Source organism: Mycteria americana, chromosome 5, assembly GCF_035582795.1.
Source record: "Mycteria americana isolate JAX WOST 10 ecotype Jacksonville Zoo and Gardens chromosome 5, USCA_MyAme_1.0, whole genome shotgun sequence".
NCBI classification, from domain to species: domain Eukaryota; kingdom Metazoa; phylum Chordata; class Aves; order Ciconiiformes; family Ciconiidae; genus Mycteria; species Mycteria americana.
Window position 1 is genome coordinate 60061769 of NC_134369.1, and position 14152 is coordinate 60075920.

At 49.7% G+C, this 14152-nt stretch overlaps 1 protein-coding gene across 1 annotated transcript in view; it reads right to left on the reverse strand.

Annotated features, from left to right (window-relative positions):
• CCDC85C (coiled-coil domain containing 85C) overlaps positions 1–13418 on the reverse strand; it is a 115100-nt gene extending 101682 nt beyond the window's left edge. The window contains exon 1 of the mRNA XM_075503565.1: positions 12115–13418. Coding sequence (XP_075359680.1) covers positions 12115–12826 — 712 coding nt within the window. The 5' untranslated portion in view covers positions 12827–13418. The remainder of the gene's footprint in view (positions 1–12114) is intronic.
• Positions 13419–14152: the final 734 nt, after the last annotated feature.

Consider the following 14152-nt stretch of genomic DNA (forward strand, 5'->3'; position numbering starts at 1 on the left):
CTGCTGCAGAGCCAAAGCAGGACGGTGACCTGCATGTGCCACCTCTACGTGCACACCCGCCCTCAGCTCTCACTTGCGGTAGGCAGCAGATGCTACCGCGTTACAAAATGCTCCCTTTACTTATAGAAGAAAAAAAACCAACAAAACACACAGAAGCAGATACATAGCTTCACATTTAAGCACGGACTAAACAACATTGCTGTTTAGAGGAATGTGTTTTTAAAGAACAAAATTCCAGAGGAACTTAATTATGCTCCTAGGGTTAACAAAAGGATTTGCGTGATCCAGTTTCTCTTCCTTACTACAGTGCAAGTGATGCATGTGACGGAATACAACAATCCACTTAACCCCACAGGATCTACACCCATCATTTTTAATAATTAAATAGCATTCATTTGGGGTGATACTTTCTCTCCCCCTCTCTGCTGTTTAGCTTTACATATAGAAAACATTTAGTGTATAAGGCAAACAACAAACAAGAATATAATTACTCCTTTCGAACCAAGATGTTGTTTAACTTAACTAATTGAAAAGAGAGAAAGCAAAATCTCGCACTGCGTGGCTAGCGGCGAAGTCATAAAATGTCACTTTTCTGAGGTTCGTACTCCAGTAATTATCTTTTATACAAAGAACAGTGACTCATAAATCTGCTTTTTCATTAAAATCCTGCACGAAAAAGTCTGCAATAAAAGACACACCACCACCCCCCCTTTTCTTGGTCAACTTGAGGCTGAAACAAGGTCTTTATGAGCTGTGGGAGTGCAAAGTCATTAGGGTTTCAATTCCAAATGAAAATTAAGGCTTTTAACTTTCCATACTACTCATACTGACAACCTCTCATACATAATTGCCTAGAAAGAGTTACTGCGGTCTTGTCACCCTCCTAATGATTCAATGATACGCTGACAAATAGATCCTCCCTACAAATTCCACTACGCAAATGGGAATAAAAGCCCAAGGTGGTTAAGAAACATTGGGTGCGCACCCAAGAGTGACTTTGATGACTTTTCAGTCAGGGCTTGTTAGGAGTTACCAAATTATCAGCGTCAGAAATAGAGCAATCAAGGGATCAGGTAAGAACTTAATTGCAAAGAGGAAAGGTGTCTTCAGCAATTACGGCAAAGACACCACTGCTTCGCAGTGACACGGGGAGCAACATGACGACAAGGACCCATCCACTTCACAGTTGTGGTCCTTCACCTCAGCTGAAACTGCACTAGGCTGCCAGATAAACAGCATTTTAAATACACATATATAATATGATACTCAACTGGGCAGTGCAGATGGGATGAGCTGAAATAACAACAAAAGCTGTCCCCACTCCCTGAAAGATACCGAGGCAACCTGTTGCTGTGACAGCAGCAGCATCTTTCTGCACTTGTCTCTGTCTGTGGAGAGGCAAACACTGCTCTTTATCTTATTTTACTCCTTGTCTTCTCATTTGGGAGAAGAATTATTATTTGACAAGTTTCTATTTTTGACAGTTGGCTGGAGACTGTCCATACTTCATCATCCTGCGGTCCCAAGAAGTACATACAATACAGAAAGAAGTATGTACCCCAACACATAAAGTGCTTCTATCCCAGTAAAGTTGAAACAGGATTTGAAGCAACTCCAAAACTGGAATTAGAAATGTCTGGAGTTACTATAAAGGCTGCTCCTTCCTTGCTTGCTCATTATAACTCCAAACCTGTGTTGTTTGTTATCACTGGTATCATAGCAATGGTTAGAGGCCCCATTTGAGGTAAGGGTCTAATTCTGTTGAGCACTGTATGAGCATGTTATAAATGACCCAATGAACCACAAGAAACTTGGAGAAGACAAAGGAAATGTATTATCCTGGTTGTATAAAAGGTGAACCACAGATCACGTAATTTACCTAAGACTACATCAGAAAGCCGTGTTACAATGAGAAAGTGCACCAAATCTGAGTCCCAATTCAGTGCTGTAAACTGCAAAACCATTCATCCTTTTGTTATTTTAAAGCTGACACCTAAAACAGTCGTTCTGACCTCGTAAATAGGACTGCATTTCGTTACAAGAGGCCAGGAGACAAGCATGGGAGGCTTCCAAATAAACTGCTCAGAATCCAGAAAGCAAACAGCTACACCAAAAACTCAAAAAGAACAACTTCCAGAAGACAGTTGGATACGGTCACACACACGCAGCTACATCCACATGGCCTGGAGGACTGAGAGCTGCAGAAACCATTATGTTTCCTGAGGTGGAACCTGCAGCCGCTCCAGAAGAGAAGATCTCCACGAACAAGGCGTATATTACCGTGTTTCAGGACATCAAAGTGGAATAAACACACAGGCTTTAAAAACCGATCCCCATCTTTGAAGAGGTGTAACAAGCAGTTAAGAGGATGAAAAGGGAAAACATCGCAAATGTTATCAGAATTGGAAGACAGAAAGGCTGCTGCACGGGCTGAAATACTCAACTGGTTTGTAGCCTCAAAAATAAACATCACAAAGAAATGAATGAATAATTGAAATAAAGCAAGCGAGTACATAGGTATATGTAACAGCAAAGGACAGGTGTTTCAGCGGTCTGCACAGGAGCGAAGAATTGACTTACTCCCATGCTGGGTTTGAGTTGCAATCGGGAAAATGAACAAGGGGACATTTTATCAGAGTTTTTCACAATATGCTATCTTTGGGCAATGCATGAGCCACTGGTGAAGATCATATAACCTATAACTACGTATCACATTCAACAGCAAACAAGCTTTTAACTCAGGGGAAAGGGATTAAAAGCTCTGCAGATCCAAAGCATAGATCAAAGTTATATTCAGCTGCTGGGAAATATATAAATATGAGACTGCAAACCCCAGTAAAGGAGATGAGAAAAGGAAATCAGGAAGACAAAAGAATACTGTGCATCACAAAAGTGCTTTAAGATTGTACATAAAAATAAGATTTTTCTTAACACTTTTGTTAGGAGCTGAAAAAGATTCAGCATCAACCAAAATGAGTTATTTTTTATTACTGATACTCTGTTAGCATCTGACCATGCTACTCCGGCATAAAACAGTGGACTTCTATGTAGGTTGTCCTGGAGCCATTTCTAGTAGAGCCTACTAAAAACAAAAATGGGGGGAAACCAGTGAAAACATCAACATGACAATGTTAAATAGGTGCACATATATAACCAGGGGTAGTCCTCTGGCTACACAAAAAGCAAGCAGACTATTGCCTAAGTAGGCCAGGTTATGTCCATTGTTGGAGATTAAAGACATTACAGATCTCCTTTGAATAAAAGAATAAAGCAAGTGTAAAGAGTCCAAGTCGTAACTCCATTCAAGTCAAACAGTGCTCCCGCAGTAACTTCACCGGACACTGAGATGTACCACGCCAATACACGGTTCACGGCCTGATACAAAGTCTCAGCCATCCTTCAAGGAGCACAGTGTCACAGAAGCGGCATTTATAGGCCAAGACATTATCAATAAGTGTCACAGAGTGAATGAAATGTACCTTAGCAAGCAAAAAACTGCAGATGAAAGATGGATGCCAACCCTCCAAAGACTACTTAGCCCCTAATGGAGAGTCGGAAACCAGGAATGCAGGTTTTAACCTTGCATTTGTGATACTCAGCAACCTGTCTTCAGATGATCCAGGATGGAAGATGTGGGGAAGGAAAAACATTTTTTAAATCTAGTCAACCCCACTAGATCAGAGACTGACAGCAAGCCTCCTGCTGCATTGGTTTCCATAGAAATATTAAGCTTTGGGGACTGGAAATGCTGTAACGCTTACTTTTTCTTCTTTTCTGAAATAATGGTTTGGTTAGTGCTCTACTTTAAGTGGTCCTTTTGCCCGCTCCTTTCCTCTCCACGGGTCTTCTGCAGCGAGAGGACAGAGCAGTGCCTGCTGTGCTGCGCAGCTCTGCCGTCCCACCGAAGCGGGGCTCTCAGCACCGTGTGGCCTCGTTTCGCGGTCCCAGGAAGGCAGGGGCAGGTCGGACACAGCTGCCAACCCCCCAGGCACAGACAGCCCTGGAGCATCCTACTGCCCTGGAGACGGTTTGAACCAGCAGCAAAGCATCTCCTCTCACGTCCCAGCCTGAGCCCTGCTCCATCCATTTGCTCTACACACTACACCCTCCATCTCCCACAAACATTCAAATGCCGCTGACCCCCCTCCACGCGAATGAAACCCCAGCAGCAGAGAAGTTTGGGGACGAAATGGGGGAAAGGCAGCAGCATGCAGTCTTGAGCATCGCTGCACGGAGCTGGGGGACGGAGCAACGTCTGAAGGGCTTTTCAGAGCTCTCCAGCTTTGATTGAACTAATTCTGCCAGCAAGCCGGGGTTGACACAACCGCACAAGACAGCTAGCATGTCACCCCTGCGACTGCACTTTACAGCTGGCCAAAGCCCTGATGCCATAAGCCTGGCACTCGCCGCCAGTGCTCCCCTCGCTACAGACAGCACAGCCCTCTCCCACCACAGCCACCCCAGGCAAACAGGAGACATCCCATCCTACAACCCCATCCCATCCCATCCCATCCTACAAGCCTGTAGGAGAAACCCATGCAGACAATGAGCTAATTCACATCAGATTTAGGATGGCTTCAATCTCACTGCAAGATCCCTGGAAGTGGAGGGTCTATAGCCACTTGCTAAGCCAGGCGAAACAGCCGCAATATTGACAGCACTTAACACAGTGCTTTAGAGTGCCCCAGTCTCAAATCTAACCGATAAATAACCTGTAATCTACTTCACGAGGACAATCTTTCACAAAGACCCTTTGCAGGAGAGTCCCTGAGCAAGGTGAACATTTGGCACCATCATTGCTCAGAGAGGTAAGAAGTCAGTACAAGTAAAGAGCTTCCTGAGAGGGGCAAATAGCAAGGCAAGAAGCAATTTAAGGGAGGAAAGAGTATACATACACCTGTATGCACAGGGACCAAAGTAACCTGGCATAAACGGTCTCGGCCCAGACATGAGTCACTAGAAAAGTGTTCAAAATAACCTGTATAGCAGCCTTCAATTGCCATGGTGATAAATGTTTCCTAATGCCTAAGAGCAGCTGAGTCCTGAACTCTACACACCTCATTCACTAACAAAAGCACTCATTATATTTAAAAAAAAACCACAAATGAATTGTGGCCATTTTAAGCCCTCCTCAGATCAAGGGCTGATTTACACTCTCGTTTCAATGGGAAGTACTGCGCTCACCTCGCTGTTAATTCAGAAGATGGAGCTCGCTTGGTTTTTGCTTCACAATTCAGTAGACAAGGGAAAGACAGATTCTCTGAGACAGTGTTACTTTTTCTGCCAGGAGTTATCTATTTGCAGAAGTGGGTCAACTTTCTCTTGGTGGACATGTTAGTGTGCGAGTGCCTAGCAGCGCTGCCTGCGAATTTCTGCCCGCCCCACGTGCAGAGGAACCTCTGCACATAACTATTTATGGCAGCCAAGTGTTTCATGAATTGCAGCAAGTTAACCACAAGGGGACGATGACATTTGGCGACAGGGCAGGATGAATTCTGGCTGGTAGACAAAAAGTCAGGTTAAAAATACAGAATGCAGAAGCAAACCCAGCCAGTCGCTGCTAATTCGCAGGACAACTGGATGCACAGCCCCCAAACCTTCCCTCTTCCATGAGAGCAACATCGTGTGTTTTGCAGCGGGGTGCATTAAGGCCTGATTGTGAGTGTGGAAAGGACTTCAACTTTCCTGGGGCCAAGTGTTTTAAGTGTATGTTAAATGGGCTTATAAATTTTTTCATTTGTCTCACTTCACACCTTCTGATGTATACCAGACATTTTTGCCAGTTTAAGCATCTCACCTCCATCTCGCCTACCAGTGAGATCAGCCATTGTCCATCCTCGTGCTCCCAGAGCATGTCCAAAGGGCAGCCCCAATACAGAAGGATGCCGCAGGGCCAGCCTGAGGCGACAACATCAGCAGACCCTGCCACGGATATGTCTGTGTGGGATGCGAGCAAGGCCACAGCCATGCTGGGGCACATAAAAAGCCCACTGCCTCCCAGGGTGGGCCTCTGGTATCACCCAGGTTGCATGGATGTGCTCAGCCCTGTCCCCACAAAAGCATTAACCCTCGAGCTTTCAGATGCAACGCTTCTGTTAGCGTTAGTGTTCATGCCCCTCATCTCCGCACACACACCGAGTGTAACACCTGTCAAGGCTGCATTTTGGGTTCCCATGCCTGCCACTTAATTAGATCACCATTTAATTCGATCCTCAGCTTTATTTGATGAAATGCCTCCAGAGGACCAAATCATTTACATGTAACCAACACAGTTTATTCCCCTTATTTTGATTGCTTTTGACAACTGTAAGTGGATAATTCCATCAAAGGCCCATAGAAAATTGCCTTTTAATCAATACAAGTTTTTTTCCTTCAACAGGACAGCTGAGAACAAGGTATCTCTACAGAAAATTGAACGAGGAAACCAAATTTGAATGCACTACTATGGAGAATATATTTCCAGATATGGCCCAATTTTAGTACCTAGTTTAAGTGTCTTGAGCCTTGTTTCCGGGGACACCAGCCACCCTGAAGGTTGGGAGCCTAGCGGGCTGGCACACAGGCAGTGCCCCAGCAAGAAGGCAGGAGCAGGCAATGACAAAGATGCCTCAAGTGGAGCACTCCACTGAAGCCCCTTGCCCAAGTGGCCAGTGACTACTGCCTACAAGAAACTCAAGCTGTACCCTTAGCGTCTGAGACCTCAGCATTGATAAGCCTATTAGCAGAACTAATTGAACTTACAGAAGAGGTGGAAACAGGTGCTTCTACAGCGGCCTTACACATAGTGCACCAGCCCAGGGCAGGTTTCCTGGCTTAATCACAAGGAACCTGTACGTAGCAGCCTACCGCACCAAAAATACCCACAGGTTAGATATGGCAGTATCAAAAAAAAAAGAAAAGTTAAAGCAATGTTCAGAGGATGAAAAGTGATCTTGATATAAGAAAGATATTAATTGGTCAAGTAGCCAAACCTCTGCTTAAGCATGGCAGGGGCCACTGAGCTCTGAGAGATCTCCATCAGAGAATTGGGCTTTCTCTGAGCCAGGCTGCTATGCCCAGGCGGTGTGGGGACTGCAAGGGGTGACATCTGACTGCTACTGAGAAAGGTGATTTCCTCTCTTTCACCAGGGCTAGCACAGCTGCACTGGAAGAGTGGACAATGGTCTCCACACCACCTTGAATTCGACTGATCTCACCTGGCTTTAGATGGTTGCATACGAACTAGCCACCCAGCCACCAGGCTGCCTTCCCATCAGCAGAGAGAAAGAGCACAATTACGTACAACTCTTCTCCCTCTAAAGCAGACATAGTTGACATAAATCATGACACCAAAGTGCCTTTCTCCAAATGGCCGATAAAGGAAGCCCAAGGGTACGCAGATGTTAAAGTCTATATTGGAGATATCTCGAATTAAATGGGATGAACCTCACCCTTTGCTTCTGCCCCTGCATCTTCTCATCTCAAAGGCCTCATTAATACGTCATAGTAAATAATATGTATATCGATTATAAATACGCTAATAAAAACAAAGGACTTTGGCCTAAAGGGTGTGTGAAGAAGAGGAGAAATAAGTACAGGGTAGCTGCACATCCGATCAATACCAACCCACAGGGAACAGCCATTTCTCTTTGCCACCATTTTAACTGTAATATATCGTACCCTCTAGGTAAATATGTGGACATTTACAAGTGGGAATCAATAGAAACAGAGATCTTCCCACCCCCTCACCCAGAGAGACCATTCTTCTTCCATTGGAGCAGACAACAGCAAGAGGCCATAGATTAACGTCTCTGCTACTACAGGCTATCTGCCATATCCACGGCTTTCTTCAGGGCCTCTCTGATCACTTGCATTAACATTTTACTCAACTGGAATAACGCAAATGCCCATTTTGGGAACCCAGAGCAAACAGTTTCAGTGGAAAGTGAAGGAGAAGTTCTAAAAACAACATTCAGTTGATGGAGGGGAAAAAAAATTAAAGCCTGAAAGCTTTGCCTGCATGCACAGGATTTTGTCCCAGGCACATCACCAGCTAGTAAGTCTGTATGCCTCCAGGCTTGCAGATGGATAAACAGTTGTCCCAGTCTGATCTACATAGATAAGGCTAAAACCAGTGGAAGCCGTTGCCCTGGCCTCAGGGAGCTTCGAGTCACTCCTCCCGATGTTCCCACGTACCTCACAGTCCAGGGACACATCCTATGGTACCAGAAAGCTTTTTCCTTCCCTCACGTCATGTTAATATCACCCAATGTGGCTGGGTTATTTTTTTTTATTCTTTTTTTTTTGGAAACTTTATTCTGGCAGGAACCAGGCAGCAGCAATGGCCATCGCTCCAACGGGGCTGCCTATAGCTGGACGGGCAGAAAGACTACATACGCACACAGAGACTCCTGCCATACATACAAAGGAAAGCCAAAGCACTCACAAGCACCACACAGCAACTGTGCCTCAATTTCTGTCCTGGATCTGTGGGTAGATTTATGGGAACCGTGGCATATCACTCAACACAGATGCAACTGGCCAGTTCCCATCACGTAGCTTGGAGATGCCCCTGTCCCGCAGTCCAGGTCCCAGCTCACACATGGAGAATGGAAACACCATGTACTTTCAGACCGAGCAGACTTCCTCTTGGCTCTCAGCAGGATATCCAGAGCTGTGTAAGACTACACGTGTGACCTAATCATCAGCCATTTTCACACTATCAGTTATATTTATTACCTTATCTTCCATGAGCGGATAATTAATCATCAGGTTCCACATATCAGCTTCCAAAAAGCCAGTTTATAAAAGTAAACAGACTTCAGAAAAGTGAAGGGAAGGTGGATCGCAGGTTGGTTTGGTTTTTTGTGTTTTGAACTCGTACCATTTATACTGAAGTCATGTTACAAACCTAGAGTTCATCACCTCACATTGAGGTGGGTCACTGGGGCCAATAGATCAAGCCCTGGTTTACCAACTCACTTCCAAAGGACTGCTGAAGAGAAAATGAGAAATATTTAATCCACCTTTGCTCGCTAAGATTTCATTAAAAAGCTACCTCCCTAGGAGCATTTAACAGCCACCATACTCTTGACTCCTTTAGAAAAGCACTGAACAACTGAAGCAGTCCTGCTTAATACCTAGAAAAGCAGAGCACCGAACGAAGCCCCACTGGCACCTCTAGCAGAGGCAGCACATTTCAGGACTTTCCAGCTTTTCCATCTGCAAAAGTGCTCTAGCAAACAGCTCACCATGCCTTGCCCCCACCAGTTGTCCAAGGCTTCTGCTGTGTTCTTACTCTAGATGTTAAACTCTGCCCTGCATCCATTTGAGATCCCCCTCCGCCCTCTGTAAGAAAGTATACGAGGGCTGTTCATTGCCGTATTAGTTGAGCTGGCCGGGCAGTTTCTGCTTTATTCGCTGGTTAGTTACCCACTGTTTTAAAGATATGAGACTCACGTTTGCAACCTGAAAATGAAAGGCCGCACTTTCTCCTCCTCCTGCCTTCCGTTTTATCCCAGGGGGAAAAAAAAAAACATCAGGAAAAGAGCATAAAAAGGCTGAGATCTGAGCTGCAGGCACGGAAGGCGGAGACGGCACCAGGAGACATGGAAGGATGCTCGCTGCCAGGGCTGCTCCCTGACAGCTCCACTGCCCACTTGACTCCTGGGTTTGTTTTTCACGTTCATCAGCCCTGCCCTTCCACATTGTCACAGGCTTAACAGAATTGCCGCTTGGTCCCAGGCAAGCCCCCCTCCCAGACTTCTTGCTGTCAGTCAAAAAAGGGGCCTGATAAGCTTTGCATTTGCATATGTATTGAGAGGCATTTCCAAAGGCACAGTCAGGGAAATGGCCTTGCTGAATGCCGATGCTATCAGAGAATGACAAGTATTCAAGTCATTTTACAGCTTCACTACCTAAGTGGAGAGATCAGGATTGTTTGCATCTTTACAAGGATTATTAGCTTTAAAAGAGCTGATCATATCTGTCCCACCCTCAGAAATGAAGCGGCGCAGGTTCACAGCAAAGAGCTAGCTTCAGTGCTTCCCACAGAGATCATCTTCCACAGTCACCCCAAAATCAGAAGTCACTAAAACCTAAGGTCCCGTCTGAAATGCTTGAGCCCATACTCCTCCTTTCTATACAGGAGCAGGAGAAAGGGTGCAGAGGCATGGAAACATATACCTGTGCAGCTGCTCTACCACCCCTCCCTACACTTACCCTACATAGGGTAGGACACGAGACAGCTCTCAGTCCCCTCCAAATGATGCTGCTGGGCACCGTCCCGCACACCGCGTTTGAGGACGGCAATGAGGACTGAGCTCTGCAAGCAGAGACTTTCCTCTTTACGCAGACGGGGATGACTTGAATCCCATGCGAACAATCCCACCGTGCCTCACACCAGGTCTAAGGGACAGCTCTGAGGCCGTGGAAGTGTCCCATGTGCACAAGAGCCCTGGGTTAACAGGAATGAATTCAACTGGCTTTGTCCTAGTCAGCTGTCGATACCTAAAAGGGATGTGGTCTAAGGCTCACAAACCAGAACTGCAAAGCCCTTCTGTCCCAAAACAGTAACGGCACATTCCATATCTGCCAAGTGCTCTCCGGGCCTCTGTGCAGAGCAATCAATGCTTTATGAAAATAAAGTCAAGTCACATCAGGAGCAGAAGCTATCTGCAGATTCATAAACCAGATACTTCTGATTTACACAGCACTAGGAGAGAGAGGAAAAAAAAACAACAAACATTTAAAGATGCTTGCTGTACCCTGCAACATCTGGTGACTGGATCACCCTTGAAACCGGCAATCCCTGTCTACTGGGTGAGGTGGCCGGAACATCTCCAGCTGTGAGTGGAGACACACAGCTGCAACAACAAGACTATGCATGGCAAATTCATGAACTTGAGAACTGGGCTGATCGGTGCTGCATGCCCTCAGACCTCTTGGGGCATGAGGACTTGCCATAAATCACAAAAAAAAGGACCAGCACTCCCTGGTCCCACCAGGACCACCAAAAGCTCTGGGAGCTGAAGGCACGGTTATCTGGTAAACACATCCACTGCTGAGACCAGTCGGAGCCAACCTCTGGGGCTCCAGCCCCATCTCTGTGCTTGGAGGAGGGGAAAGGGTACCCCAACCAGAAAACAGTCCTCTCTGGTTGGAAAGGAGGATTAAGAACATTAAGAGGAGTCTTATATACAACAATTAATTAGATTGGTGTCTGGTTTGATTCCTATTGAACCCTCTTGGCCAAACTACTCCTTCTAGAAGTCAAGTACTTGGTCTTGTTGGTTTCAAAAGAGGAAAAAATCTCCATTTTAAAGACATTCCAATATTATTATTTCAGTGCCTGATCACTGTTAGACAACAGGAGAAACTTTGCTTGAATACAAACTGTCAGAGAAGGCTTGGCACGATTTCACGGTGGAGCTTTTTTCTAACTTTAATGACTAGGCTGAACAAAACTGTGAGTACAGCGTCCCTGCGAGAGCAATCTCTTCTCTACAAACAAACCTCCTGTTTCTGAAGCGGAGCGGGGGAGCGCGGGGAAGCCGAGTTGCACCTCTCCAAAACTGCTGAGCATGCCAGAGCCAGCCTGCCCTGAGAGCCCAGGGAGCTAACAGGTAATGAATGCTCTGTGGGGCAGACCTGCACTGTCATCAGATGCTTCCAAAATCTCGTCCAGGCTCTTTATCAACCTTAGCAAACTAGCAAACAAACAAGCCAAACGTAAACCAAAATATTTAAAGGGGGAGAGAGAGAGAGAGGGAGAGGAGGAAGAGATGGGAAAACCGGCGTGTATTTAACCCCGAAAACTCAGGCTGGTTTTTGCCAAAAAAACCCCAAACAAACAAACAAGACAAAACACCAACCCTCCAGATACGAAAGGGTCCAACCCTCAGCCCCAGACGCCGGCAATGCAGCCAAGGAGCAGCACCACCACCCCCTCCACGCAGTGCCCCTCCCCGGCCCCGGGGCTGCTCTTCCACAGAGGTCACCAGGGACGGGCAGGGGACGGCAAGGACCCCCCTCCCCGGCCATCCCCCACCCCGCTGCCAAGGGGACCGGACCTGCCGCGGGGAGGTGGCCGGCGGCACCCGCTGCCGGCGGGGCGGGGAGCGGGGAGCGGCTCACCGTTCAGTCCGTTGGGGATGCTCCGGTGGTGCAGGGGCGCGGAGAGGTCGTCCATAGACCTCCGCATGGCCCCGGCCTTGCTGTCGCCGGCCTTGTGGTGGTGGAGGTGGTGGTGGTGGTGGTCGGGGCTGCCCGCGCTGCCCGTGCTGGAGGTGCTGCTCCCGTCCCCCACGTCCCTGGTGGCCGAGCCGCCGTTGAGGTTGGTCAGGCTGGCCTGGCTGTCGATGGAGCTCCGCGAGCCGGCCCCGCTCCGCTCCTCGTCCAGCATGAGCACCATCTCCTTCAGCTCCACGTTCTCCCGCAGGAGGGTCTCCTGCCTCGCCTCCAGGTCCTTCAGCTTCTGCTGGTACATGCCCACCTCCTTCCACATCACGCTGGCCGTGTGCCTCCCGAAGCGCTGCCATTCCCTCGACAGCTTCTTGCCTTTCTGCCGGTCGTCGTCCAAGAAGCAGCAGAGCTCCCTCAGCTCCTGGTTGTCGTCCTGCAACTTCTGGTTCACCTCCTTCAGCCCGCGGATCTCGTGCAGGTGGAGCTGCAGCCGCCGGTTCACGTCCTTCATTAAGTTGCCGTGTTCCACCATTAAGTTCATCTTCTCATTCTCCACTTTCCTCAGTCTTTTCACCAGCTCTTCCTTGCTCCACCTCAGCATCTCCTCTTCCGAAATTTTGCTCAGGTCTTCTTTAGACCCTTCCAGGGAATTTTTTGCCATCATCTGTGCCTAGGCAGCGTTTGCTCTCACACGGTAACAAATGGTTCGGGTTCCTCGGATTATTTTGTTCGCCTGATTTCCTGGGACTAAAATTCACTGCAGCATCTCGGGGAAGAAATATTATAGTTCTCCGCAGAGCCTTGGACAAGGAAGAAGAGCGACGCCGGACTGGAAGATCTGCTGCCCCACAGACCCCATAATAATAAAAAAAAACAACCCGGGGGGGGAGGAAGGAAAAAAAAGGCGTCCCCCCCAAGGGGGCTGGGGGTGGCAGGGAGCCGGGAGCCAAGCGCTGCCCCCCTCCAAGCCAAGCCTCCGCAGGGATCGCCCAACTTACCCCGGGGAAGGCAACTACGCGGCGGCCGGCCCCCCCGCTCCGGGCGCTCCGGGCACTTGTCCTCCCGCCCCCCCCGCCGCCCGCCGCTCCCCGCCGCTCCCCGCCGCGGGAGACCGGGCACCGCGCACCCGCCGCCGCGGCCGCTGCCCCGCTCCGCCGCAGCTCGCCCGCAGCCCCGCGGCGACGTGGGGCCGAGCCCGGCGCGGCGGCGGCCGATGCCGGTGCGGCGCTGCCGAAGAGCGGTGGGGGAGCCGGCGCCTTCCCGGAATGGCTCAGCCCTCGGGAGGGAGAGAGGGAGGGAGGGAGGGAGGGAGGGAGGGAGGAGGCGGGCGGCAGCGCCGGGGCTGGTCCCACCTCCTGCCGGGCGGGGAGGCGCGGCCCTGCCCCAGCCGCGCCGAGCGGCGGCGGAGAGCCGGGTGCTGGCGGCGGAGCGGGGGGGCGCCGAGCCGAGCCGAGCCGAGCCGAGCCGAGCGCCGCCCTCCCCCGCCGCCCCCCGGCTGCCGGGCTGGGCGCTGGCCGGGCCCCGGTGCGCCGCGCCCCGCCGCCGGCTCGGGTTACCGGGGCCGCGGCCACCGCAGCCAATGCGGGGCCGCCTGGCGCCTTCAAACGGCAGGTACAAAGGGACGGGGCCGCTCCCTCCCTCCTTCCCTCCGCCCGCGCTGCCGTGCCCTGCCCTGCCCTGCCCGCCGCAGCCGGGGCCGGCTCACCGCTGCCCCCCCCCCCCCCCCCCCCAGGTCTTCCACCCCCCTTCTTGCCTTTTTTTTGTTGGTTTTCCCTTTTTTTAAAGAAAAACTACCGGAGGGAGCACCAGCCCGGGGAAGGGTGGGGTTGGACGGGCAGGAAAACGCGCCCGCCGGGCGGCCCGGGGAAGCGGCGCCGGAGCGGCCCCGGTCCAGCTCTCGCCGGGCGCTGGGAGGGACCCGGAGCCGCGGGCGGGCGCGGAGCGGGGTTTCACGGGGCACCTCCGCCGCTGCCCCCTCCCGCCACGGGCT